The 26,325-nt window shown below is 48.7% G+C and overlaps 1 protein-coding gene and 1 long non-coding RNA gene across 11 annotated transcripts in view; both read right to left on the bottom strand.

The window, feature by feature from the left end:
- Nucleotides 1-26,325, bottom strand: part of ZNF536 (zinc finger protein 536) — a 424,854-nt gene that overhangs the window by 125,136 nt on the left and 273,393 nt on the right. For 7 of the 10 annotated variants that reach the window (XM_082369426.1, XM_082369430.1, XM_082369433.1 and 4 more), the window contains one exon: nt 24,347-25,915. In XM_082369426.1, the coding sequence (XP_082225552.1) occupies nt 24,347-25,915 (1,569 nt within the window). Of the gene's footprint in view, nt 1-15,888; nt 21,017-21,407; nt 25,916-26,325 lie in introns of those variants that run through there. The other 3 variants (XR_014237940.1, XM_082369427.1, XM_082369434.1) reach the window with 3 other exon arrangements.
- The window catches only part of LOC309617321, a 465,615-nt gene that overhangs the window by 288,508 nt on the left and 150,782 nt on the right, over nt 1-26,325 (bottom strand). The gene's annotated exons all lie outside the window — the stretch shown is intronic.

Below are 26,325 nucleotides of genomic sequence, written 5' to 3'. Positions count from 1 at the left end.
ATCCCTGTGCCCGGATGCTTGGAGGAGTGACTGGCATATGAGAGATGGTCCATAAATACTGGTGAATGAAATAATGAATGAATGAGTGAGAGAATGAATGACGGCTGCATAGTACCTCCTGACTTTGTTTCCTGCAAACTCAGGAATGCCCTGCTCAGACTTAAGGGGTGAGGGGTAGGGGCTGCCCAGGTGGAGGCAAGCCAGTGTCAACCTGTGTCGATGTAGAGGTGTCTGCGCAATGCCAAGCCCAGGTGTCGAACCTCAGCCCTCGTCCTTCCAGCTATCACTCTTCCATGAAGGGCTGCACTTGACTAAATTCAAACCATGCTATGACTTCATGTCCCACCTATGAAATAACTCCAACAGGATGAAGCAGAGGCCAGGAGGGGAAATTCATTGACTAAAAATATATTTGTATTATTTTTATGTTTATTTATTACATTGTATATATGTGTATATATGTGTGTGTGTGTATATATATGCTTACATTTACTTGATCCTGGTGAAGTGCCTACACTCACTTTTGTTAACACACTAAGCTCTGGCCTGTCATGAGTTCTCCCCAGCACGGCACCAGAATCACCTGCTTCCACGTAAGCACCCTTGTAAGAAGAGCTCTGTATCTACTAGAAACCAGGAAGGCTTGGCGTCCACACCTGTCCAACCTGAACCCTCCTGTTGCTATGCAAGCCCATTGTCTGTGCCTGACCTTTGGCAGCAGTGAAAGGAGCAGGTCCCTGCTATTAGGACCAGCCGTCTGCACTAGTCATGTACTTCCTGGGGGCACCTGCAAGCCAGCCTCCCCAAGGAAACAGTGGGAGGCCGTATCCCCGGGCTGTCCTCTGAAGAGGAACCCACCTAGCGGCCTTGCACCTCTCCTCAAAGAGTCTCCTCCCCCAACCTTAGTTCATGCTTATCCCAGTCCTCTGGCCCCACTGCAAATCCTCCCTTATGTGCGTAGAACATCACAAATAGTGCTGGGGGAAAAAAGCAGTCTTTCCACTGAACTGTCTCACTTTGAGAGCAGATAGGGTGTTTTAAGGTTGTTCCTTATTGTTCCTTATTTCACCTATTAGTATTGGGAAACAAATAGTGTCGCAGCTAATACAAAAGGTGGGCTACCTCTTGTCTCCCACAGAGGCCAGGATGGCATGAGATGCAAATAATATAGCAACCAGATGGGAGAAGAAACACTAAAAAAAATTATCCAGAAATAGCCATTCATTTGAAAGCAGTTTGCCCAGACAAGAACAGGGATCCTGAAAAGAGAACGGGGCAGTGAGTCTTGACAACGGGTCCCCCTGCATCTCAGAGTAGCAGCATCTATCATCAGGCCGCTGTCAGAAGGCATCAAGGAGAGGCTGAACTTAGTGCCGGCCAAGGTCAGTGTGGGGTGGAACTTCACAGCCACAGGCTGGTCTGAGCAGCAGTCCTTAGTGGAAAGTCATCTGCCTTTCTCCAAGGAAACTTGACTCAGATTTCCAAGGCTTTGGTCCATGTTTTCCAGGTGACTTGTTGGATGTGGCCATTAAGGGTCCTGACTAGCTCCAGCTCTCTACCCATGGGATCCCTAAGAGGAAAACTGTAGGCTGTCGTCAAAAGAATTGACTCTGCCAGGGGCAGTCTTGGTCTGTGGAGATGAGGGACCCTCATCTTGAGGGACCTGGGGGGATGGCTGTGTTTCTCATGTTTCTCATGGGGGGATGCCATGTTCCCAAGGTCATGTGACCAATTCTCTTAGCTTCAGGTGTTGTTTTCAAGAGTGGGGTTACTGTGCAAAGAGTCAGTCATGGTGCCTCTCCGAGACCCAGCGGTCCTCCAACATGGTAGGTCAGGCTTACAGGAAGACCCTGAGTCCCACAAATGCGCAGAGGTTTTCAGGGCAGCAGAAGGAGCCCAGCGTTGGGAGTCAGGAGGCCTGGGCACCTACCCTGACTTTCACTGCCATTAACTAACAGGGCAAGTCATTGTTTTCTTCTGGACCTTCATCTTCCCCCCTCTGCAAAATTGGGGAAGAGTCCCAGTCCCAACTCTGTTGACCACGCAGGGCCATAGAGAAGCTCAGTGAAATCTCATTGTCTGGGAAAGCCTGTGGAAACGCTGGTCACACACACAGGGTGCACAGGCCTGAGAGCTAAGAGCCCCAGATGTCTGTTCCTTTCCCATGCCAGAGTCTTTCTCTTCACTCTCCCCACTCTTGGAACATGCATCCCCTAATCTTTGCACAGCTCCCTCCAGTGTCACCTCCTCAGAGAGTTCTCTCTAACCTTCACGATATGTGATTCTGACCTTCCCATGTTACTCTCTAAGCCTCTGCCACTTCATCATCTTCGCATTATTTATCATAAGCTGAACTTATATTTGTCTTTTTTTATGGTCAGTGTTCCCCCATGGAATGTAAGCCCCATGAAGGCTGGAATCTCAACTGTTTTGTTGGTGACCATCTCCCAACTCTCTGGAACAATTTGATGTGTGCTAAATAAATGAATGGCCAAATTCATTTCCTGTTGCAGATTCTTCTCCTTTCTAAAAGATTTGGAGAAAATGCTGTTTCTTTCTTCTCCAGCCCAAAGCCAGTGGAGTGGAGGGTGGGGTCCAGGGGTGGAGGCCACAGGAACCCCCAGCCTGCTCCCCACACGGCAGAAGATCTTCCTCCTTCCACCTCCTTCCCCACACCCCACAGCTGTTCCCCTTCCGTGCTTCTTTGTCCCACTTCACAGCCTCCTCTTAGCACTGGAGCCTGGCACCCTTATGTGACCATTAGTCCACGAGTCCCCGCTCCCAGGGTTGCACCAGGAACCAGCCTTCCCAATGCAGGCTGCATACCTGGGTCCCTGCAGAGAAGAGCAGCCTCGGAAGAAGGAGAGATTTCTCTTTTCAGATCAGGGCTCTTCTCAGCGTTTTTTGCAAGTGGCAGCTTGTCCTAGCCAGAGATGACTATACAAGTGCGAATTCATTGCGCATTTGATCCAGGGCTACATTAACCTAAGAAGCCCACCTCTTACCCTTGCTTCCCAAGTGGCCTGGCCCTCTGCAGGGGGAGGGGCGTAGTAAAACTTGCCCCAACATTGCAGGGACAAGTCACAGGAACACCTCCCCTGCTTAGGTACTGATCCCCAAGAGGCAGAGGCTGCCTACGGCTGCCCCAGCTGGTGGAATGAGGGCCAGTCACAGGGATCTGCCTAGACACCTGGAAGTAGCAACTGTTGTCTCTGGTTCAACAAGCAAGGCAAGTCCTCTCCCTAATCTGCATCTGGAGAATGACCTCTAAGGTGACTTCTAGCTCTGATAGTCTAAGAATCTTCCATTTCATTATGGAGGGACTAATTTTGGCCTCAATGAGCTCTACAAACAAAGCAGGCTGCCTGAGGGGCATCAGAGATGCTGTGGGGGGGGGGGGCATGCATTTGAGACCCTGGGATGGAGCTGGATGTTGCGGGCACACAGGTCAAAGAGCCTGGAAGGGCAGCAGGAGAAGGAGGCATGGAGAAAGGAGTAAGGTGGTGTAGACTGGAGAGAGTCTGTATTCCTGTTGAAAAAAGTGGGCACCGTCATTTGTGCTCCTCACTGAAGGGTCTTTGCCTGTGCGTCTGATGCAGCTTCCATGGGTTTCCTCTTTGGGAGGTCCCTAACTTTGGACCTCAGCAAAGCCGGGAGCAGACCCACAGAGGTATGCTGCCCTCAGCCTGTCAGTGACTCCCGAGCTCCAGAGGACGCCCCTGCCGTGGAAGGGCACACAACCCTGCCAGGGACACGGTCTGCTGGCTGCAGGTTTCTGAGCGACCAGCCCCTGGCCCACTCCTGCCCTCCCCTCTCCAGGAAGCAAGTCTTTTCTTAGAAGAGTACCTACGGGGCCTCTTAAAGCGGGAAACGTGCTAAGATGTGAAAAAGCCAGAACCAAAAAAATGGGAAGGGCGACTGTAAAAAGAGGCCGAGTGCAAACAAGCCGCTGGTGTTGGGGGAAGGGGGGGTGGCAGTTAGGAGCGCCGCGGGCCCAGCATGGGGCCCACTTGTCTCCTTTTGAGGAGCAGGGGACAGCTGACCGCTTGTCCACGGGATGTGCTTTGATAACTCCCAGAAATGAGAGGGTGTTTTATGGGAGGGTAATTGGGCATAATTCCCTTCATGACTTCGAGTCTACAGGCAGCCTCTACAGCTGGCCCTTATTTGGGACCATCAGCAGCAAATGCTTTTTTTCATGGCCAATTTATTAAAGAGTCCATGTTTTTGAGGAGACGTCATGGACACAAAAAGGGGTATATTTATTGATATGTTTAAAATATAGGTTTTTAACTCCATTCCTCAGCCCTTAAAAACAAAGTAAAGAGATAGACAGATACAATTATGTTCTGACTAGTTTCTGCCAGCCTGCCCAATGGGAACGTTTGTATATAGTTCTCAGTGGTGCTGAAATCTGCTTAGGAAAGCAACAAGTTCTTTGTTCCGTTGACAACAGTTATTACAATTAATTCATTTTGTGATTGGTACTTGCGCTGAGTGACAAGGTGTTATTTTACCTCAGTAAAAGTTAAAGTGGTAATACCTACATGTGCAGTAAAGCTGCAGGCTTGCTCTCCCTCACGGGGGAGAAGAAAAGACCGACCGACTCCAGCTGTCTGCTCAGCTGCCCCCTCCCCACACCGGCACGCCCAGTTTGAGCTGGGAGAAATGTGCTGGAAGTTTCTGTTTCCCATCCCCCCGCCCCGCCCCGGGTCTCTTGCAATGTTTTCACAAAGGCATAAGGTCCAAAGTTGACATGACTTGGAGGGAGAGTGTCTGGGGAGCGAGCCGAATGCCACGACGTGAGTTGGGTGGTAAATCTTGTCACTTGACTTGTCACCATTTATCCAGCTTGGAATTTCACTTGAAGGCTGGGTACTCCCACCTGTACACCAGGATTTCTCAAATCCTGTACTATTGACATTCTGGGCCTGATAATTCTTTGCAGGCCTGTCCTCTGCATTGCAGGATACTGCTAACCACCCTGGTCCTTACCCACTAGGTTACCAGGAGCACCCCCTAATGTCTCCAGTATCTCCAGATATTGCCAGATGTCCCCTGGGGGAAAAAACATGCTTGGTTGAAAACCACTGCTGTACCTAGCTCTCCAGACTGTTTTTGTACAGTAGAGAGAAGGTTCAAGAACCCTCCTCTGACTTATCAAGCTCTCTGAGCCCACCTGACCCAGAGGCAGGTTCGGGTCACAGCTCCCCAAAGAAAAGGGCACAGGAGCACAGTTGGCCTTTTGTACCATTGAGAGGGTGTGGGCAAAGGAGAGTAGTGGGTTAGAGAGACTCAACACCTAAGCAGCAATTTCAAAGAACATTTCTCCTAAGGAGCCCAGACTTCCCTTCAGCCAGGGTGACTAAGAAAAGGCACTTTCTGGTAATACGGCCTTCCACCCTCATCAGGGTCTTCAGAAATGTAGAATATAATAAATGCCTCAACACAAAAATATGTTGAACATAACTTGTCTCCACTCATCATTATGAATTTCAGTAATTACACACCAGGATTCGAAAAATTCTGGTTATCTGAATGTTCCGGCAGCTGGGCAGATAAGTGGAACCTCCTCTCTGCTCATTTATGTGTATTGATTCGACATTTGACTTTTTACTCAACTTTCCTAGGTAGATACTACCACATCACATGGAGGAAGGGGTACAGGTGAGGGATGAGGCCATCCTGGTTCTGGATGGGATTGTCTCAGGAAGGACATATTTTTGGGAGGAGGAAGAATGGAGGCCCTGAGGAGCAGAGCTGGTAGGGACCATGCTCCTCTGACCTGTTCACCCATCACCTCCTTCTTTACAGCAGTCCAGTTGGGTTTCTGTAGCAGAGACATACAGTGACAAAGTGCTAAATTCTTGGCCATTGAGCCCAGGTCCCAAGGCATCAGGACCCGGGCCCAGTGCATCCTCTTTGCCGCCCCAGAGCATGGCTGGATGTTGCCAGGGTCCCCAGACAGCCCAGCATCCTTTCAACACGAACAACTCAGCAGAACCTGACTTGTACTGTACATCTGCATTGGAAAGCCATTGACAGGGAGCCACAAAAACCCTCCCAATGTTTTTTTTTTGTTTTTAGCAGTATTTATCACCTTCTCAAAATCAATTGCATATTTTAAATTAAAACAAATGACTATTTCTAGATTAATCAATACTTGCATCTTTGCCTTTCAAGAAGTAAAAAGTTGAATGTAAAGAAATCCTTATCTTTGCTCCCATCAATCCAATTTAATATAATTCAACATTTAATACACATAACCCTCTTTGTCTGTGCAGAACAACATCATAAAAAATGTGAACGATTCCATGGTATCCAGGACCTTGTGTGGTGGAGACGTGGCCTTTTCCCCGTAAACTCCGGCCCTCAGTGCTTTTCTCCTCTCCTTCCCGGATGAGGAGCCATTTATTCCTATTCGGTCTAAAGAAAAGGGTTTACGTATTTAATGATTCTAAAACCAAAATGCTACCTACTATCTGCACAATTGCCATTTTATCTCTTTAAACTTCTCCAGTTGACGTTTTTAAAAGGGCAGAAGCAGAAAACCCGTATATAATACCTAATTTGTACATCTGCGGTTTCCCTCTGACTGGCACAGGCACCATATGTTTTTAATTATCATAATAGCCCTAAAGAACCTGTTCGGTGGGAAACACATATGATCCTTTTATTACTGGTTTGTAATTTAAACAGTTTTAACAGAAAAGGTCTGGCTATAGGGGAGTGACAGGCTCAAAGGCCTAAGATCCCCGTCATCGACCTCTGGAAGCTCAAGTTCAGATCCCACCCACCAGGCAGGACCGCCTTCTCCTGCTTGACAGAGGTAATTGGTCGCATGTGAAGCGGCTCTGTGGGACCTTAAAAGACAGGATCTGTGATCTCCAGTGACGCTGGGGTTTGGTCAGAGCCTGACACGGTGAGTAGAGGGTTGGTAAATATTATCCTAGTCTGACCTCTGCTGCTTTCACAGCTGGGGGCTGGGCCCATGGCAGCCCCCGTCTGGAGGGTCCACTGGTGCCTTGGGCCACCCACTCTCCACTCTCCCCCACCTGGACCTCAGGGAACAATTGCAAGGTGAGGGGTCAGGTTTCCTTGAGGCCCTCTCACTTTGGGGAGGGCGAGGGAGACACAGTTTTTTCCCTGAGGCTGAGAAGTATAATAAATACAGTCCTAAGAATAATTACTTCACCGACTGGGAGATGGAAGGAATCTTGGGATGATTCAGTGGATGAGGAGGTGAGGACACCGAGGGGATGGGAAGAGACCTGCTCAGGGTCACAGGCAAGTTCTAGGCCAGCTTGGTCACATGGAGCACACCTGACCACACCCAGTGCCCCATCCTGTTTACTCCTGGATGACAAGCCCCAGGTTCTGTCTGTGACTGGAATCTCTGCTTGAAATTGCCGCATATTCTCCTGGGACCCAGAGCTACAAGATGGCAAGAACAGGCGATTTTTATTTATTTGTTGGTTGGTTTATTCATTTTTGACACATCCCAAACAAGGGTGAAAGGCACAGGAAAGCACCACAAGGTGAGGCAGCAAAATGTCACCCTCAGGGATCTCCACTGCCTGACTGAATCTCAGCATCCTCACCTACTTGCTGAGTCACCTTGTGTAAGGTAAGTGGCTTCTCTGTGCCTCCATTTCCCCATATGTAAAACTGGAAGAATAAAAATTACATCTACCTCACACGATTTTTATAAGGATTAAATGAAAGAATAGCATTTGCATTATATATGTAAGGTATTTAGAATGGGAGTTGGCCCTGGCACATAGTTAAGTATTTATTATTTAAAACCAAACTTGGTAGATGGAGGGACAGATAGCTCAGAAGTCCCGATCCTGCAGGTGAAGGTAAGGGGATCATTCCTTGGGCATGAAGAGATCAAGGGGGAAACTGTCATTGTCCTTAAACACCAGAGCCAAGATGCTAGGTTTGGAATGGGACAAAACCTCCAGGTTATAACTGCTTTCTGGTAACTTCTCAAGACATCCAGGGGGCAGGGGCAGCGTTAGGAGTGATGGCCATCGGACTTCCTCAGCCTCTCCAAATGGCAGGCCTGATTCCACTCAGCTGCCATGAAAGTGGCTTTCTCGTTTCCACTACTGGTTGGTTTTAGCATCCAAATGTGACTCTATGATATTGTATTACTTTGACTCTTTTTTTTTTTTTTTTGTCAGAGCCTGACATTGGAAATGCAATACAGTTGACCTTTGAACAACATGGATTTGAGCGGCTCGGGTCCACTTACACGCAGATACTTTTCAATAAATATATGTATGTACTGTAAATGTATTTTCTCTTCCTTATGATTTTCTTAATGACATTTCCTTTTCTTTAGCTCACTTCATTGTAAGAATACAGTATATAATACATATAATGTACAAAATATATGTTAAATATTTATGTTATGGGTAAGGCTTCCAGTCAACAGTAGGCTATTAGTAGTTAAGTTTTGTAGGGAGTGAAAAGTTATACACAGATTGTCAGCTGTGTGGGGGTCAGCACCCCAAACCCCTGCATTGGTCAAGGGTCAACTACATAGTATAGAAGAGGTATAATATAGCTGATAATACCAATCGCTATCATGTAGCATGTGCTCTTTGCCGGGCTCGGAGTGCAGCGCCAGACACGTGTGTCTCCGTAAATTGCTGTCCCTGATGCTGCAGGGCAGGGCAGTCAGCTGGTGCCCGTGTGCACTGACTAAGCTGGGGCTCAGAGAGGCTCTTTAATCGAATGCTCACGACTTGAGAAGTTGGAAGGCTTTTCCACTGAGTAGAAGAATAACACTGGGCAAGTCACCTGACATGTGGTGGCCTCAGTTTCCTCATTCATAAGATGGGTTCTGCTGACCAGGTGAGTTTGGTTATGCAGAAGTGACTGGGAACCAGAAAGGCTGCAGAAGGACCAGCTGGTGTGGGGGCCTTCCCGTGAAGATGGGCCGACACTGGGGTGGCCCACCTACCTGGAGGGGGAGGCTAGGAATGAGTCCATAAGTAACAGGGACATCTTTCCACGCTGCCCCATCTTTCCTCCTGCAGGACAGGCTCTCTCTGGGTCAGTCGGTGGACAGGCATTCATCTGGCCAACCCCACCCGTTGGGGAGGAAGGAGGGAGTCACAAGTCCAGATCTGGCCCTCCAAGTGAACACCAGAAGACGAGAGGAAGCCTTCTCGTAAGTTTAAATAAAGGGGGGCTACAAAGCCCCCACCCCAGAGGGACTGCTCTTTCCTTTTGGCAAGAAGAGGGCCAGATGGCCACCTTCCTTTTGAGATGTCAACGGTGACCTCCTGACTCAACAAACAGCAAGTGCATCTTAATCAGAGAGTGCCCTTCCTGTCCGCCAGAAAAGGCGATTGCACTGACCCGCCCCTCAAGGAAACAAGACCTTCTTAATCACAGGCTGCCTCAAGGGGCTGGAAGGGGGACCACAGGCCCTGGGGGCTGACCCCTCCACCAGCAGCAACTGTTCCCCCCACACACACTGCCTGCCTGACTGGTGCCGGCCCAGCTCGGCTGCCCAGCCAAGCCTAGGCTGGGGGGAAGGCGCCTCTGAATTTCCAATTCTGGGAATAATAACTCACATTACTTCGATCCCATCTGCACCCAGTGATGGCAGAGCAGGGAAAGGAGCATAAAACACAAAGTTCCCACAGTCAACATCTGTCTTAGTGCAAACAATGGACCATTATCTTGTAAATAATTCTGATTGAGCTGCAGCAGCGCTTCCTCCTGAAGCTGGAGGTCGGGCAGCAGGCGGAGGGTGCTGCTGGGAAGCTGGCCTGGGCCACCAGGTTCTGCTCTCAGGCCTCTCCCGGGGCCCAGCCACTCAACCTCCTCACCCAGGTGGTGAGCACACTAGCGCTGCCCACACAAGCAGGCCTTCCGAGCAGCACCTGCAAACCCCGGGTGGCTTCCGGAAGGTTCCTCCCTGCCTCCATCCTCTCCTTTCCGCTGGCTTTTCTCTTCTTCCTCTTTCTCACTCTATTTCCCACTCTCCTCACTTCTCCAGAGGCCACCTTTACCACGTTTCTTTTACTCTGTTCATACTGATTTTCTCTCCCCTTACTGTCTCCTTTCCTGCCCTTTAATCTTCCCAGGTCTCCAGTTTCCCTTTTTCACGCCTTTTCCCTACTCTCCTCTTTGACCTCACCTCCTCCTCTCTCCTTTCTCTCTCCATCCACATCTCTGTCTCCTTCTCTTCACCCCTCTCTCATTGTCTGGTCTTTTCTGCTCTTGGTCCCACTGTGGCGCTCTCTCTCCTCCCTTCCTCCCATCCCAGGCCCCTGGGGCTTGCCCACCCCTCCAGACTGTCCCTGGGACAGGTGGCTGGAGAACGTCCAGGCTGGGGATTCCGAGGCCTACAGGCCCCACCTGCTCCCCGGCTCTCAGGCTGTCAGGCCTGGGCAAGGCCGACTGGGAGCACTATGACCACAGGAACGTCTCTTCCCACCACTGGGAAGCCCCTCACGCCCCACCCCGAATCCAAAGACCCTCTCCCTCCCATGTGTTCCAGGATGCCGTGGTCAGCCTGCCTCTGCGCTCAGGCGTCTCCTGTAGAAAAACCCAGTGTCATGAAACAGAGCTGGGACTTCACAAAACCACCCAACATGAGGGAAATCCAGGTGTTCGCCTGCTCAAAGGAGAGAGGATTACTCACTTTGTGAGGGCGTGTATCCCAAAGCCCTCAAGAAAATTCCCCTGCGACTTAAAATTAATTGCCTGAGTGTGATTTTGAGACAGCACTCCCAAAGTTTCCATGTAAAGCAAAAAGCCATGGTACAAGAATCCTATTCCTACTAGTTGACCACTAGAAAATTTTTAAAAATCTCCTAATTGTCAATCCTTTGCAGCGTTAGAAAACAGGACAAAGAGCTCAGTTGGAGTGAACAGGGGTGATGTCTGCACATCCCAGGAATGGGATCCCTGAGACATAGCACAGCTTCCTCTGTGGAGGTGTTCACGCTGAGGATGGAAAAGAATCCCAGTGAGGCTGTCTAGACAAAGGCCTTCATGTGGTGAGTACAGGTTGGCAAGGATGAGGGGCTCCCTGCTTTGCAGTACTCTACCCAGATTCTCCACCCACTTGGCAAGGTCTTAGGGGGTATTAGTCCTCATGGGAGCCCTGCCTGAGACCTGCACGGCAGCAGAAATCCTAAAATAACTAAAATGTGGGCGACTTGCCAACTTCCAACTTATTCATATTCATTTTATTGTCTTGAGGATGTACAAGGGTACACAAGTGTATCCTTGGATGGATGAAAAACTAGAGGCAATCAAGTTACGTTCAATCAAAAGCAAAAAGCCAAGGACTTGAGGGGCTCAAAGTTGGAGATAGTACACACTGCCCCAAACTAGGGGGGCTTGCTAGCCAACAGCTTGCCACTTTGAGTGGCCAAAGGAACTCTGAGGATGGAAGAGTGGAAAGGTCACAGGTATGGAGGAGGATGTGACCTGTTCCTTGTGCCCCATGCATGGAGTACGGCATGACCCCTCATCTCTCCATACCTCCTTCCTCTCCCTCTAAGTGTTACTGGGTTGGAGTGTTGGGTGGGAGTGGGGGGCTCCCAAGAGGGCCTACATACTTTCCAAAGAGGGACACAATAGATTATAAAATTGATATCCGTAAAGCACTTGAGGAAACCTTAATCATCATGAAAAATACTATCTTCTCAAGCTCGGTTGTGAATACAAGAGGTTGGAAAATGGCAAAGAAAAAAAGTCAAATAATCAGGTTTTTCTTGCACTACTATGAACCCAAAGATTCAGCTTTATTGACTCCCTCTTTAAAAAAAAATATTTTGATTGACTTCCAGAATTAAAAGAGAAATGCCTTGATGCTCTTCTTATGAGTTAATAAAAATGTCTTGATGATGAAGCAAGTATTCACATGCCCCATGCCCAAACTGAAACCCCACATGTTCATGTGCTTGTGGAAAGACCAGTTGGGCACCCACATCTGGGGCCCTGCAGGAGTGAGTGCTCATGAGGACTCGAGGACTGACCAGGTCCTAGAGGGTCACCTGAAAAGTAAAAGCTACAAGGGATCCTGAAAGCCATAGAATTTGAGACACACGAGGGTACTGAGGGGACTTGTCCAAGCTCCTTGGAGCTCAAGTGCTGTAGACACTGCCCTCCATCCAGTCTCCAGGAAGCCTGGTCCTAAGCTGAGTGCACGTCTCAATATTTAAAATCTGCAGTTCCCTTCCCACAAGGCATCTTGGAGTGTGTATCTGCCCTCATCCTGGGCTCTGGAAGATTGGTGGCCCTCTGCAGTGCACCGGGGTGTAAAAACCTTCAGGCCAAGGGCTTCCCACTTGTGGTGGATGCTGTCAGTGCCCCACCCCTTCCCCTCTGGTTCCCTGGGACGCAATGGCCTCTTGTTTCTCTCTGACCATGAGAAGACTGCTTGGCTGTTGGGTGAGCTGCAGTGACCCTCAACTACTGACTGAGAGCCGCAGAGCTTCTTCAGCCCTCAGGGGTGATTCTGAGATGAACTTCACATAGTGTCCTAGAGGACCCCCAGGGGACAAAGCCCAGTCCCTGAGCAGTGGCAACCCTGTTGTTAGGCCCCTCACCCGTGCCTCCCTGGATCGCCTCCCACATAAATGACCTGCACCCAGGTCCTTATCTCAGGTCTGCTCTTGGGAGACCCCAACTAGGTAAGCAATGGGCTCCTAGAAGACTGAGAAGATAGATGGACTCTCCTTGACAAGAAAGAGCCCCACATTCTGTGAACCCCCGATTCAACACCAAGGCCTCTGCACCCCAGAAGACACCAGCCTCCATCCCGGCCCCAGGTGCAGGGACACCTTGGATGGCTCGTCCTTGTGTTTGCCCTAGCCCTCCCCCGAGGACGTACAAAATACTTGAGTCAAAAGAGAAAAGTGACTTGTCCATCATATAAAAAGAGCAATAATTTGGTAAATTAATTGCAAATTTTCTTTCCCCGCTTGGCTGCCTTTCTCCTTTTATGTGGATAATTGAGAGCATATTATATTAATTTGACGACAACAACAGAAGTTCAAAAAGAAAACTTAACCTTGTGAGCTGTGGGTTACCATTAGATGGGTGTGTCTGAACAACTCCACAAACAGCATGAAAGACAAACTCCTCATAAGCCAGCCAATTTCTGGGTGCACAAATGGACATTTTTGCTAATGAAATAGCTGTGCAGAGTTCCCCAACTTTAACCTTGAAAATGCACACTGTTTGCTCAAGAAGCAGATTCTGCTCATGCAGAGACAACACTGTCCATGTGCGGCTGCATATTTAGGGATGTAGTATAATCATAGTGATGTGTCTTTGAGAAAAAGTGACTATAGGTGGGCAGTAATCGTCTCCCAAAGTTTAAATTCTTTTTCCCTGAGCCAGAGCCTTTGAATTTCATCAAAGCAAACACATTTCGCAGCACGAGTAATTGAAGACGTGGACTTGAAGACCGGGTTTCACCATGAGCTGCACAGCGCCTTCTCCTCCCTCGGCCTATCCCATCTCACGGCACAGTTACCTCCTTGAAACTCCACTCTCCTCTACAAAGGGGGCCTCTTTCCACCTCAGACCAGTGGGCCATCGCTGCTTAGAAGGGTTTAGGCTGTAGGGCCAAGGGCAGAGTAAATAGGAGATGCTTGGGGCTGCCCCAAATCTGAGTCCCAACAGGTCGGGCTTGTTATAATGCCACGTGGGGATTGGCGGGGGTGGGGTGGCAGGCTTCCAGAAACAGGACAGCCGGCCCCCACGTTGAGCTGTGAATGAGGTCAGCTCACCCCAGAGGCCTGGATGCACCCAGCTCCCTCACAGCCACAGACAGGATGTTCCCAAGAACACTCAACTGGTGAGAAGGGAGTTCTTCCCCAGAGGCAGCAGGAATGAGGGGAATGAGGGGGAGGTGGGTGGGAATGGGGAGAGCAGGGCGAGGGAGGGTCATGCAATGAGAGCGGGGAGGAGGCTCATAAAAAACAGGAGAGGAGAATCCACAAAGGTCTCCTCTAAGCTTGAGAAGTCCCCCCGGGGGAGCAGCCCAGGAAATACCCCCTGCTTTTGAAGTGGAAATGCATGGAGACCCCCTTAGGGGGATTGGGCCCTCGTGGAGGGAACAGGGAACACAGGCGCCTGAATAAGGGGCTCGAGGGAGCCTTCCTGCCATCCGGGTGAGAAGCCAGGGTGACCTGCTCCCTGCAGCGGTTCTGCCTCTGTTGCCAAGGCCCGGCCACTCACGCTGCACTGGACCCCCAGCCCCATTCCTGCCGGACTGGCAAGGCCAGTGCTGTGGTGTCAGCAAGGATTCGCGTGGCTGTAAATGAAGAACAGAGCCAGGGGCAATGTGTTCAACCCTGAGCCCTTCAACAGAGCCCTCTGGTCCTGGCCACATCTCCAGGCTGGAGGCATGGGTCTGGGGGGTGCAGAGGGTGCCCCTTGCCTTCACAGAATTGGATGGTGGTGACCCCTCCTTGGGAGCCGCAAATGTGGCATCTAAAACCCAACGTGGCTTCAGGCCCTGAAGGAGGGAGCACACAGCACCCCTCACAGAGGCTTGGTGTGCGTGGGGAAGTGATGCAGGCCTCGGGTGCCAGCAGGAGGCAGGGACCCAGGAAAGGGCAGAGATGAATTCTCATCCCTAGGGCAGTTCCCCAGACTCGGGGGTCATTGGAAACAAAGACGAAATTCCACTGGAGTCTTTCTTTTGGTTCAGGCTGTGCCTACACCCTGCTGGTGAAAGCTAGCTCAGGTCGATGTGGCCATGGACCAGGACCTGGTGGCTGGGATCACTTCGCTTTACCTTGGCTGGGCATTTGGGGGTCCATCACGTTTTCCATAAGAACCCACAGTCCGTGTTCTCAGCTTCATGTAAACAGAATCATATTCTCAGACGCAGAACCTCTCACTTCTCACCTCTTCCCCCAAATAACAGACAATCTAATCCTGTACTATATGGTTTTTGGGGTTGGGATCACATGAACAGCTTTCATGAGAAATACTGGAGGGAATGCTTCCAGCAGTCAAGGTGATACAGTTGTCCTGCTGCTAAGGCCAGGCTTGTTCAAATGGACAGTTCTGGGCTTCCAGCCCCTTGTACACAGGACACTTTGTTTATCTGGAGTGTGGGGACCAAGCTTGGGGCTTGGGATTCTGTCAAACGACGATGATACCTTTCCCCTCGCCTGGAGCAGTTAGCCAGGGAACAGAGTGAGCATGGAATTTAGAAGTTTACAAAACAGACCCAATCAGAGAAGCTTGAAAACACCGTTGAAGTGGCAGGGGCCTGAAGTCCAGCCCATGGACAAAAAAACTAAGCAATACAAAAGAAAAGTGAAATCCTTCCTTCCTGCACCCTTCCTGCCATGATGGGGTTGAGGGCGGGGCGGGCAGAAGCCTGTTACGACAGACCAGGGCACAACCAAAAAATCTCAGTGGACAAAAATACTCCACACTCCAACAATTCCAAGTACCTTTCCATGTAAAACTACTCTTCACAGGATGAAAAGAAAATGTTATGATTTGCTGCAGGAAGGCCGGGCAGATGTAGTCCTCCACACCAGGGATGAGGGACAGCGGCCTGCACAGACCCCCACAGGGCCTGTGAGCCATCGTGCGGTCTAGACACGCACCCGAGAGACACTTGTACAGAGAGATGCACTCCCTGGACCCGCCACGGTCACCCCACCCAAATCAGGAGGTGCCTTGACATTTGTATGTTTAGGAATTGTAACTCCTGGGTCCACCTAAAGACGGGTGGAAAATGCGGTAGGTGGCCCAGAAAACAAACCATGGGACAGCATCACTAGTTTCCCTGAATGTCCTGTTGGGGCTCCCGACAGAGGGATGTCAAAGGGTGGAGGGTGTTGTGGAGTGAATTAACATAATGACTCAAAACTGCACTAATGTTTCACAGCTTTTTTTTATTAGCAATACCAAGATAAGTTATTGAAGCATTTTTAGTATTGTTTTACATTCCATTCATAAATGACCTAACTTGTAACTCAGCATACAGCACACTTAAAGATATAGTTTGACACTTATTCAGAAAGCTACAATTATTATAACTTACATGCCTTCATTACCAGGAACACCTTCATATATCTTCTAATTACTTCAACAATACTCTATTCCAAAGCACACGATAACCTGGTACAAGTTTACACATTTTGCTTCAATCACCATTTTTAAGGAGTGGATATCAAGGTGCTATTCACTGGAATTTTACTGTCATCTGTTCCTGGTTAACATGACGACCTGACACAATATTAAACTAGCAATATTACTGCTTAAATACTATGGAGAAAGATAATTACTGCACTTTTCTGGATTCTTCTAAAGTGTTACAAAATACAGGACAATCAGACACAAGCAGTAATGCCAACGAGACCATCTCAGGGTCCGCCTCTAGAAGCTGTGCTGAGCAGGCCCCCCATCAGGGTTTCCACAGGTGAAGGGACCTCGAATCCACCAGCGTGTGTCATGCAGAATTCATGACTCGGAGGGAATTTTCTCTCCCGTTCAAGTTACTAAGCCTTCACCATCCTCCGCTAATAGTGGAACATATGGGGCAGTATTTTTAGCCTCCCTGATTCTTTGCTATATATACCGTAGGTTGGTGTGCCATGTGTATACACATACCTATGCCAATAGTAATTATTTATTCAACACACATATGTGTATACATTCTTCTCTTGACTTTACACGATTAACAAGCTGCAGATAGCCACCGAGGAGCACGAACAGACAAGGGCAAGTCCAGCTAGACCGACTAGAACAGGGGGTGTCACTTACCTGCAAGAAAATGTGCAGATTCATTAAACAATCCAGAAACCACGTGGGCTAGAGGCATTTGAAAGCAAGGGCAGGGCCACATTCCCTAATTGTTTAATGGGGTAATGACAATAAAGCAATATTTATAAAATTTGGTCCTTCTGTCTCTGGCTAAAGCAAGAAGAGCCCATGTGATTAGAACAGGTTGGCAATTAGATGTAGAGGTGTCGTTGATCAGCGCTAAGTAATAGGAGAAAATTACTGCTTATTTGAAACCTGGGCTTGGCACATAGCATCTGAAAATAAAAAACAAAGAACCTGATTCCTTCAGCTGTTAAGATGTGGTCCGTGGCACATGTGGCAGCTAGATGGCTGCCCGTGCCAACCACCACTTTGATTCAGTAGCCTAAGAAGGTAGACGCCAGAACTTAAGCCCAAGAGTACCCACACACAGCTCAAGACAGCCATGGGGTCACAGCGCTCCTATTGCATATGGCGGTGGCTGGGCCTGCCTGGAGAGTTTGCATTTCCCCAGGGATGTGGGTGTCCGTTCTGACAACACTCTCTTCTCCCAGCATTCTCTTCCTCCCTCCCAATTTGAAGTCATCATCAGGGAGGAGAAACATTGTATATATGTTTTGAACCAAAGAGCTTGGTTGGTCTCTTCTCCCACCTCAGGCTTGATCCTGGGCAGTAGGTATCACGCGATCCAAAGAGAACATGGACACGGCAACCAAAATGAAAGCTACCAGACTTTTCTCCTGCTTTGGAGGCACTGTTGATTCAGACGGTAGCTTTTGGAGCCAAAAATATGCAGCAAAAGGAAAGGAACATAAACAAGGCTAAATGTCACCAGTGTTTGCCGACTTACAGACACCATCCATTTGTTTGTTCTGAAATGACGAGTGGACCATTTGGCAAATACAATGGTATTCACACAACAGTTCTGTCATCCTGCAGTGCAAACGACATCATGTCAGTGGCATTCCCATTTAACTTAAAAAGAGGGAAGGGGAGGAGGAGTAGAATGCTGAAAGAGTTTGGAGAGGGCTGCCATCCGAAGAGAATGCCTCTTCGTCAACATGGTGCGCACGGAGAGCCTCTGGATGAGGGCAGGGGAGAGCCTGCCCAGGGTGCTGGTTTCTGTGGGAGGCCCTGGGGGACAACACCTGTGCTTTGTCCCACCAGAGTTAAAGGGAAAGGCTCTGCAGCCAGTTGTGATGCAGCCAGCCTGGGCAGAGCAGGCAGGAGGGGTGGCGATTTGCATTAATTGAAAGGATCTGCCCTTGGACTTCAGGACAAGCCAAGTGGTCCTCCCTACTGAGGCCTGACATCAGGCCCTGTACACACACTATTACTGGGAGCAGGCTGGACTATGGAAGTCAAAGACCAACCTGTAACTGATAAAATCGGGCAAAGAAAGCGAGTGCGAAAGTTGTGCTTTATCCACAGTCTCTGCAAGCCAACACATAGGAGAATCATCTCATGAAGAAGAGGAAGAGGAGGAGGATTGCTCATCTGGCTTTAAATAAAGCACGGCAGCTCTAGAGACAAGACCTTACAACAGAGATTCCCTGGGCCTCCTAGGCTCACTGCCTTCACACGTGTTGGCTGAGCCTGGGCACCTGTCCGCTTGGCAAATTTGGATTTTGTGGTTCTCTTCCTCTGCCATTTAACTAATTTAACCTCCTTTCTCCATTAGAACCTGCTGGCTTCAGGGCCACACCTTAGAACTTAAGATCATCCGCAAAAATGTACCAACTGTCATAGGCTGTGCACCAGTAGCCCATGCTCCGGTGTCTTCATACACACATATGCAGTGCTCACAGTGTTTTCACGTACACCACCACGGCTCCCTTGGAAATCCCTAACTGACCACAGACCTTAGCCATTTATTGGCCAACGACTGAGGAGGCAGGACTTATTTCCTACTCCAAAGCACTTGCCTTCTAACAGGAGAAGAATTGGGTAGAAACTGAAACGGTGAGACCATGGCAATGAGATGTCAACACAAAATTTCCAGAACTGTCTTCTAAGCTAATGGTCCCACATACCAAGAAATCGCTATCAATGACTTGGCAAGGCAGACCCAAGGAAGTAAGATGTGTCTCCATAACCTTGATGGAAAGTAAGATTTGTGCCTGCTCAGTGCTAAAGGGCTGACTGCAACCAAAAGACATTTGGGCAGTGACATCATCTCCTTGCGATAGCCTCATGTGGATGTTCACCTCTTCCAGAAAATACCAGCTCAACTGAGAACCATTTATCCAAGCTCTTATACATCCATTGCCTCTTTTTATCCTTACACTTCTGTCCATCAAGCTCACCTCAGAGCCAAGAAAGAGGTCCTGTGTCTTCCTCCTCTGCCCGCATTGGCCATGATGGGGGGCAGCCTTTCAGAGCCCTGGAAGTCTCTGATGCATAGGTAGAGATGTGACCTTCCAGAAATAGCCACTCCAGGCCACCTGGGTCTACAAGTCCTCTCTCTCTCTCTCTCTCTGGAAAATCTCTCACATCTCTGGCATTAAATGGCAATAGATGGAACGTCGTAGCTGCTGACCTGGGTCCTGCCTGCATCATCTCACTGGCAGAGGACAGTTTTCACATGTCTTCTCTAGGGTGACCACATCAACACAACCTTCTTTATACTAGAGCGGGGGCCAGCAAACTGGGATCTGTGGGCCAATTCTAGCCCACTGTCTGTGTTAGTAAATGAAGTTTATTGGAACGCAGCCATGCCCATTTGCTTCCTTATTGCTTATTGTCTGCTTTGTGCTGCCCAGCAGAGACCACAGGGCCTACAAGCCTAAGGGCTCTCTGGCCTTCTAAGAAAACAGTTGCCCACCCCTGAATGTTTTCAGACTGCCTATGCTGAGAAATCAACAAGGTTTCTGGAGGACAGAGTCACATTTTAAAAGAGTTCAGCTTTGTTATCTGGGTTCATTTCATCACACATTTTAGAACACATGAGGTACAGAGGTTTAAATGGACCCCATCTTTTTTTTCAGGAAGGGAGTCCTAATTTTCTCGTTGCTAGGAGAGAATCCAGGGTCGCAGGCATAATTTGGGTCAGGGAAGCCAGTTTCCCCCCAGTTGAGAATACTGGGACTATTGCTGGTAATGACCCTGTCTTCTCACTGGCTTCCTCCCCGGTCTGGTGGGTCACTTGGTCTGGCAGCCACGACACAAGGGCCTCATGCCCACAATAGACAAGCTGATAGATTCTCCTCACTCAGCCGGGCTTCCCTGAGTGGCGGTAACTCCAGAGCAGAGCTTCGAAGAGTAAGGGGGTTGCACTCTTCTCACTCATGTTCCCTTAATTTGATTTTAGTTCTTCCCCATCAACCCTACCCCTGGGCTCACCAAAGAACACAGAGCAAACTCTGCTTGCAAGACTCAATACACGATGGTTCCCAGACATCTGTCTCAGGTTCAAAAGCAAAAGTAAGGGTTGCTTTCTAAATCCACCAACTCTGGAGTGAAGCAAGCTCTGTACCTGGGCCACGCAGCCAGCCCCCCAGGTGCTGTACAGCCCAGCCTCTGTGCTGACTAGGGCCCACCAGAGCACTCTCAGATCTCCGAGCTACTGGCTGTCCCAATAGTTCGTCAGATTTCTCAGGCTGGACAAAGGGGCTGCCTGCCTTGTCTTGTCAGTGGATGTGACGCTGCCCTGGTCTGCCCTTGCCCCCCCTTATTAAATACTCACGTGGATCTTGTCCCATTACAAAACCAAGGTCAAACGCATTCCCAAAAAAACCGAGGGCACATCTGAGTTCTCCAATGGCCGGGAGTACCCTCGTACATTATGCTCTTCAACAGAATAAAGAAAGGTAGGGCCATGCCTGGAGTCTGGAAACCACCTCACGAAATGGGGACTTTGACTGGAGCAGGATTTCTTATAACGAGATCAGGCCCAGAATGGGAACTGACTCACTCTAGAAGCAACAGTGCATGTCCTTCAGCTTAATCCAAGACGGCTCAATCTCCTCCTCGGGATCATCTGTAGCGTGCCTCTGATCTTTTGAAAATTCATGCTCAAGCTCTCAACGTTGGCACATGCTACATACCTCCCCTACCCGGCTGGCTGGGGTGCCTTGCAGTGGGCAGTGCACATTGTCCAGGACCCCAGGTCCACGACACCAAGGAATGAAAGACCAGAGTTTTAAAAGTCAGAAAGCAGGCATGCAGAATTAAGGAAGCATCCAGAAGTAGAGCCTATAGCATGAAGATCACCCACAGACCGAGGGTTAGAAGACACCTTCTGGGGCTTCCCTGGTGGCGCAGTGGTTGAGAATCTGCCTGCCAATGCAGGGGACACGGGTTCGAGCCCTGGTCTGGGAAGATCCCACATGCCGCGGAGCAGCTGGGCCCGTGAGCCACAATTGCTGAGCCTGCGCATCTGGAGCCTGTGCTTCGCAACAAGAGAGGCCGCGACAGTGAGAGGCCCGCGCACCGCGATGAAGAGTGGCCCCCGCTTGCCACAACTAGAGAAAGCCCTTGCACAGAAACGAAGACCCAACACAGCCATAAATAAAATAAATAAATAAAATTAAAGAAAAAAGAAAATGCTCCCAATTTAAAAAAAAAAAAAAAAAAAAAGAAGGCGTTTCCCCAAATAATGTTTAAAAAAAAAAAAAAAAAGAAGACACCTTCTCCACTCACCAGCACGTGTCAGCAGAGCCACTGAGCTCTAGTGGGGGGGGGTGGGGGGGGTCTATGTGATTCGAACAACGTCTTTACTGATGCTTCTTCTAACACTTCTACACCCATGAGAATAGAAACAGACAGACATTAGCTCCTCCCACAAGCCTGTTTCTAAGGGCGTCAAAGTGGGGATTTGGGTTTACTAACCAGATAAAATCAGACCCCAAACTCTCTTAAGTTGAGAACTATCAGAATAATTCTTTGGTTAGGCAAAGCCCAGCTTCTTGAGGAAACCAGCTATTAAGCTGGTGGGCCAGTTTGGAAATCCGTGTCTACTCTGAGTGGAGCTAGAGTAAATATGGAGAGGAGGGAATAAACATTAGGAATATTTGATTCCTTGTGCCAATATCATTTCCACCCTGGCAAAGTCAAGCCAATGGGAGTTTGAAGTTTTCCACTATCGTTTGTGCTTTTTGCAATGCTAGAAAGGCAGTAAACTAGGCTGTAAGAAAAAATGTCCTCAAATGCCCCCTTTGTAGCTCAGTGGGTTTAAGTTTTCCTCACAGGTATCAACTCTTAGGAAGGATGAATATGCCTGGCCCTCCTGGGTCAGAGCAGCCAGTAAGAAAACAAGAAGAGGATTTTGATTATGGTGGGCCAGGTATGGGAAGGGGGAATGAGAACTGGACAGAGTCAGGCCATCCTGGAGGCGAAAGGACAGGGCTTCCACCCCAACCAATCAAACACAAAGGCCAGAGAAGGGCCTTCCTTGCCTGCTCCCAAGCTAAAGCAAGAGGGAGGATGCAGAAGAAATTAGGATAAATGAAATGCAGAACTTGTGTGCTCTAAAAATAGGCATTTTTTGGCCGGAGTTAGTTTTGGCACCTCACCATGAGTTCAAGGTGGAGCAGTGAGACCTGGACCGTCCACTGGGAAGCGACCAGGTGCCTTGGAGCCTGGCTAGCCTGAGGGTCTTCACTCCCCTTTTGGGAGAGAGGCCACGACTTACATCTCAGGCTCTTTTGCCCAATGGCTGAAAGGTTGACTAAGCAAGTTTTTTTGCACGTACCCTGGAAATGTCAGGGAAGTGTGGTGAGCTGCTATTCTGGGAGGGGGTAAAAGGGCCTAAGAGCTGCAGCTCGGAGGAAAGTGCTTCCTGGTGCTGCTTTCCCGTCCCTCCACCCTTGCCTGGTGCAAAAGGACACAAGTGGGCACGCTTCCTCAAAGGCGGGCAGCCTTCCTTCAGCATTGATAGGATGATGGGAAAATTAATAGGGGTAATATGAGCTCATTTCAATAATAATGAGCTTATAAACATGCCAGGTTTTGATCTTTTCTGATGCATGGATTCCTGGCAGGAACTATGGGTCCTACGTAGGTATTTGAAAGAACTGAAAATAGACTTAGAAAAAAAACACCAAACAACAATAAAAAAGAAAGCACTCCAATCACAAACTTAAAAACAACAATAAAAAAAAAAGATCAAAAAAAAAATTGGACTGACATAAAACTCTTTTCTCTTTCTTTTAAATATTGTTTTTAACAGCTTCAAAAGTAATGAATTGTATGTGGCTAAAAATAGATCTGGGGGTGCTGGTTAATGGGGCCTTATGAATCATTCAGCATAAGGAATTGTCAATATTTTTTTGAGCTGTCAGAAATCCATTTAGTGATTTTTGACAATTCAAAAAATATTTCTGACTGCTTGATCAAGTTCTTAGTGAATTAGGGAAGAAGAGGGAAAAAGAAATACATCAATTTAAATTATGAACTGAGTCCCACTCAGCTTGCTGAATCCCACTCTGTGCTAAAAGGAATGTCAGGATTCAGAAGTTAACTACTACTCCCTTCCATCCATTTTCCTTCCTTCTTCTCTCCTTTCCTTCCTCCCTTCTTTCCTTCCTTCCTTCTTTCTTTCCTTTTTTCAACAAGTAAAGTAAAGTCACAGAAATTAATTCATAGATTACAGATGGAAAGGTACCGTGGTCATTTGTCTCTAGTGAGGATATTTGGGGCTGGGAATAACATCCTGAGCTTCGATTTGGAGAAAGGCTTTCGAATAAGAATATCTGGGTGACAAGAGAATGACTTTGATCCTCCCTGCCCACGCCGACATTGATTTGATGCAGTTCTAGGCTTCAAATCTAGCATTACTTTTTAAGATCTGGAATTACTTTGGAGTAACCATATTCTTTAAGGAGGTAAAGAAGTGCCAGTTTGCTAACAAGATCAGACAGGCATAAATCCAAGACACACAGGATCACAACACTGCTAACCAGGGACTTCATAGTGTACATTCTTGTTCGAACAACAGGTGAAGAAACAGACAGAGAGAAGGCAATAATAGAAGGCCAAAGTCACAGTAACTGCCATTTGATATGTCTGAAGATGAATCACAAACACCCCAAACCATCTCCCTGTTTGGAGAGAGGGTCATTTTATTTCTGCATTGTGGTTAGTGTGATATGATTTTAGTATCCTCAAGTCATTATAAAGAAAAGTTTCAGAAAGCAGATTTGGCTTAGCAAAGCAGTAAGGGATTGTCTTTAGGCATCTTATGCACAAGTTGAAAAGACTGAAAAGTTTGCAAGTTACCATGTCTCTTTCTCTTTTTGTTTTTTGAAATTTTTCCTTTCCCCCTCAAGTTATGGGTTAAAAACAGGAGTAGTGCACACTGTGAGACCCCGCCCCCTTTTCCATGCCTTCCATACAGGCATTTCAGATCACAATGATGCAAACTGAAACACAAAAGTACGAGGTCCAACACTTCTAAATGAAGTTGACTCTCATGATTGTCTATATTGCATATACAGCATAGTCGGGGTATTTTTTATGTGTAGTTCAAAATCTGCTCATGGATAAGTCTACCCCATTTTTTAAAAATGCACAAATCAGCACTGATGTTTTGGGAAATGAACTAAAGGAAGAGGATTCTAAAACTTACCACACAAGTCTGGCCTCTTGATACATCCAGAATTTGCTGTGCTACTTGCAAGTCCGTTAAAGGCTGCTAAGCCATCGGCGCTGTAGGCCCTGAGGACCGACAGCACATTCATCGGCTTCTCCAGGCCCTGGGGCCCCCGCTCTGGCTTGGGCAGGCTCGCCACGGGGTCCTGGGCTGGAAGAAGGCCTGGGCTGTGCCACTGCTTCTCCGATGCCTGGGGTAGAGGGGAGACCAGTCCCTGGATGGGCTGTGGGGCGCCTGCGGGCAGCAGGCCATCCCCACCGTCGCTGCCCCCGTCCTTGTTCAGGGCAGGCGGCTTGCTCATCACCTCCGGCTCCGTGTCGATATCCTCTTCCTCGTTGTTTTCTCCTTTGGACGAGTCCATGTCCTCTGAGGAGGCGATGTCCGAGAGGTCATCAGTAGTGTTCTTATTTGTGGTTTCAGGGATCAGGATCGGGGCATCATCTTCCAAGTGGGCCTTCCCGTCGGGCTCCCTGTTGGGGCAGGCGCTGGAGGCCCCCGAGCCCAGCAGACCTGGGTAAACACCGAACTGCTTGTAGAAGTCTGACGGGAAGTTACAGAACGCAGGGTCCATGTGGCCGGGCCATGGGCCACCCTTCTGTTCCCCCAGAGTCTCTTTGACCTGTCCTTGGGCCATCTTTTCAGAAGCCGAGTCTAGAGGCCCCATCATGTTGGAAAGCGCCATCTCTTTGCTTGATTGTACCGAGGGCAACAGGGCCACTTTACTGGCCTCCCGGGCTTGGTCTTTGCAATTGACCGTCACCCCGACGGCGCTATCTTTGCGTTTCGATTTGCCCAGATGGTTGGCCTGGAGATGAAGGGCCATCAGCTCCATAGAGGACGTTGTGAAAGCACAAAACAAGCAGCCATGCCACGCGATGCTGTCTTGTACAGTCACTGAGGATCCTGGGAGGGAGGCGGCGTCCGGCCGCACGGACAAGTCCAGGGGCTCGTACTGAGACTTCTCAGACTTCCTGGGGGCCGCCTTGCCGCCCACCTTCTCCTCGCCGCCGTCTGCCCCATGGACCTTCATGGAAGGAGGGTCAGATAGGGCTTTGTCCTTCATGTCCTTCTCCTTCTTCAAGGAGCTTAGGACAAAGCTGTCCATGAACGCTTGCAAGGACCCTTGGAAATTCACACCGTTGTTCACGATACTCTGATAAGCTCTCCCGATTTCGGAGAAGTGGGTGCTTTTGGAAGGAAGGTCGGTACCTTTCAGAGTGTCTGAAGGAGCCTCAGAAGACAAGCCAGTGGCCTGCCCTGAGTGATCTCCAGATGAGAACACCCCTGATGTCCACTGCTGAGATGCAGGGCCACCTCTGAAGTCGATTCCGGGGAGACCCTTAAAGGCGCCCCTCAGGATGTCTGGCCTGATAAACAAAGCAGCTTTGCTGGACAGCTCGTCCCTGTGGTCTTGGTTCAGGGGCTGCCCAGACAGTGGCCCAGCTCCGTTCTGCCGCTCCCGGTGGTGCCGCTCTAGGTGGTATTTTAAGGAGGCTGATTGGGTGCCGGCATAATCACAGTGGGGACATTTGTAGGGTTTCTCACCTGCAAGATTTTGGTATAAGGAGAAAAAAAAAAAAGTGTTAATCTCATTTTGGTGTGCTGAACAAGGCTAGAAGGATCAACATTTGTTCTTGGAAACAAAGCAGCTCAAACTAATAATTAGTCAGAGAACAACTGTTTTTTAATAGAAGAATAATTCGTACTCTTAAGCTTTTTTAATGATTTTGTACCATTTGGGACTATTCAGGAATGACATACTATCTACACACAATTAGCTATCTTTTTCTTTATCTAACATGTGAAAACGGCTGTAGATTTAAAAGCTATGATTATGAAAATTAAGCATAATAATTTCAACCACAGTGATCATTAAAAGTAGAAGTTTAAAAAGACAAAGTATGTAACAAATGGGTGGTTGCAATATTTTGTGTATACAATAGCTCTAAAATTTG

This window comes from Balaenoptera borealis (genome assembly GCF_965194805.1).
Source record: "Balaenoptera borealis genome assembly, chromosome: 19".
NCBI classification, from domain to species: Eukaryota; Metazoa; Chordata; class Mammalia; order Artiodactyla; family Balaenopteridae; genus Balaenoptera; species Balaenoptera borealis.
Note: the sequence above shows the minus strand (reverse complement) of the source record. Positions and strands in the feature narration are given on the sequence as shown.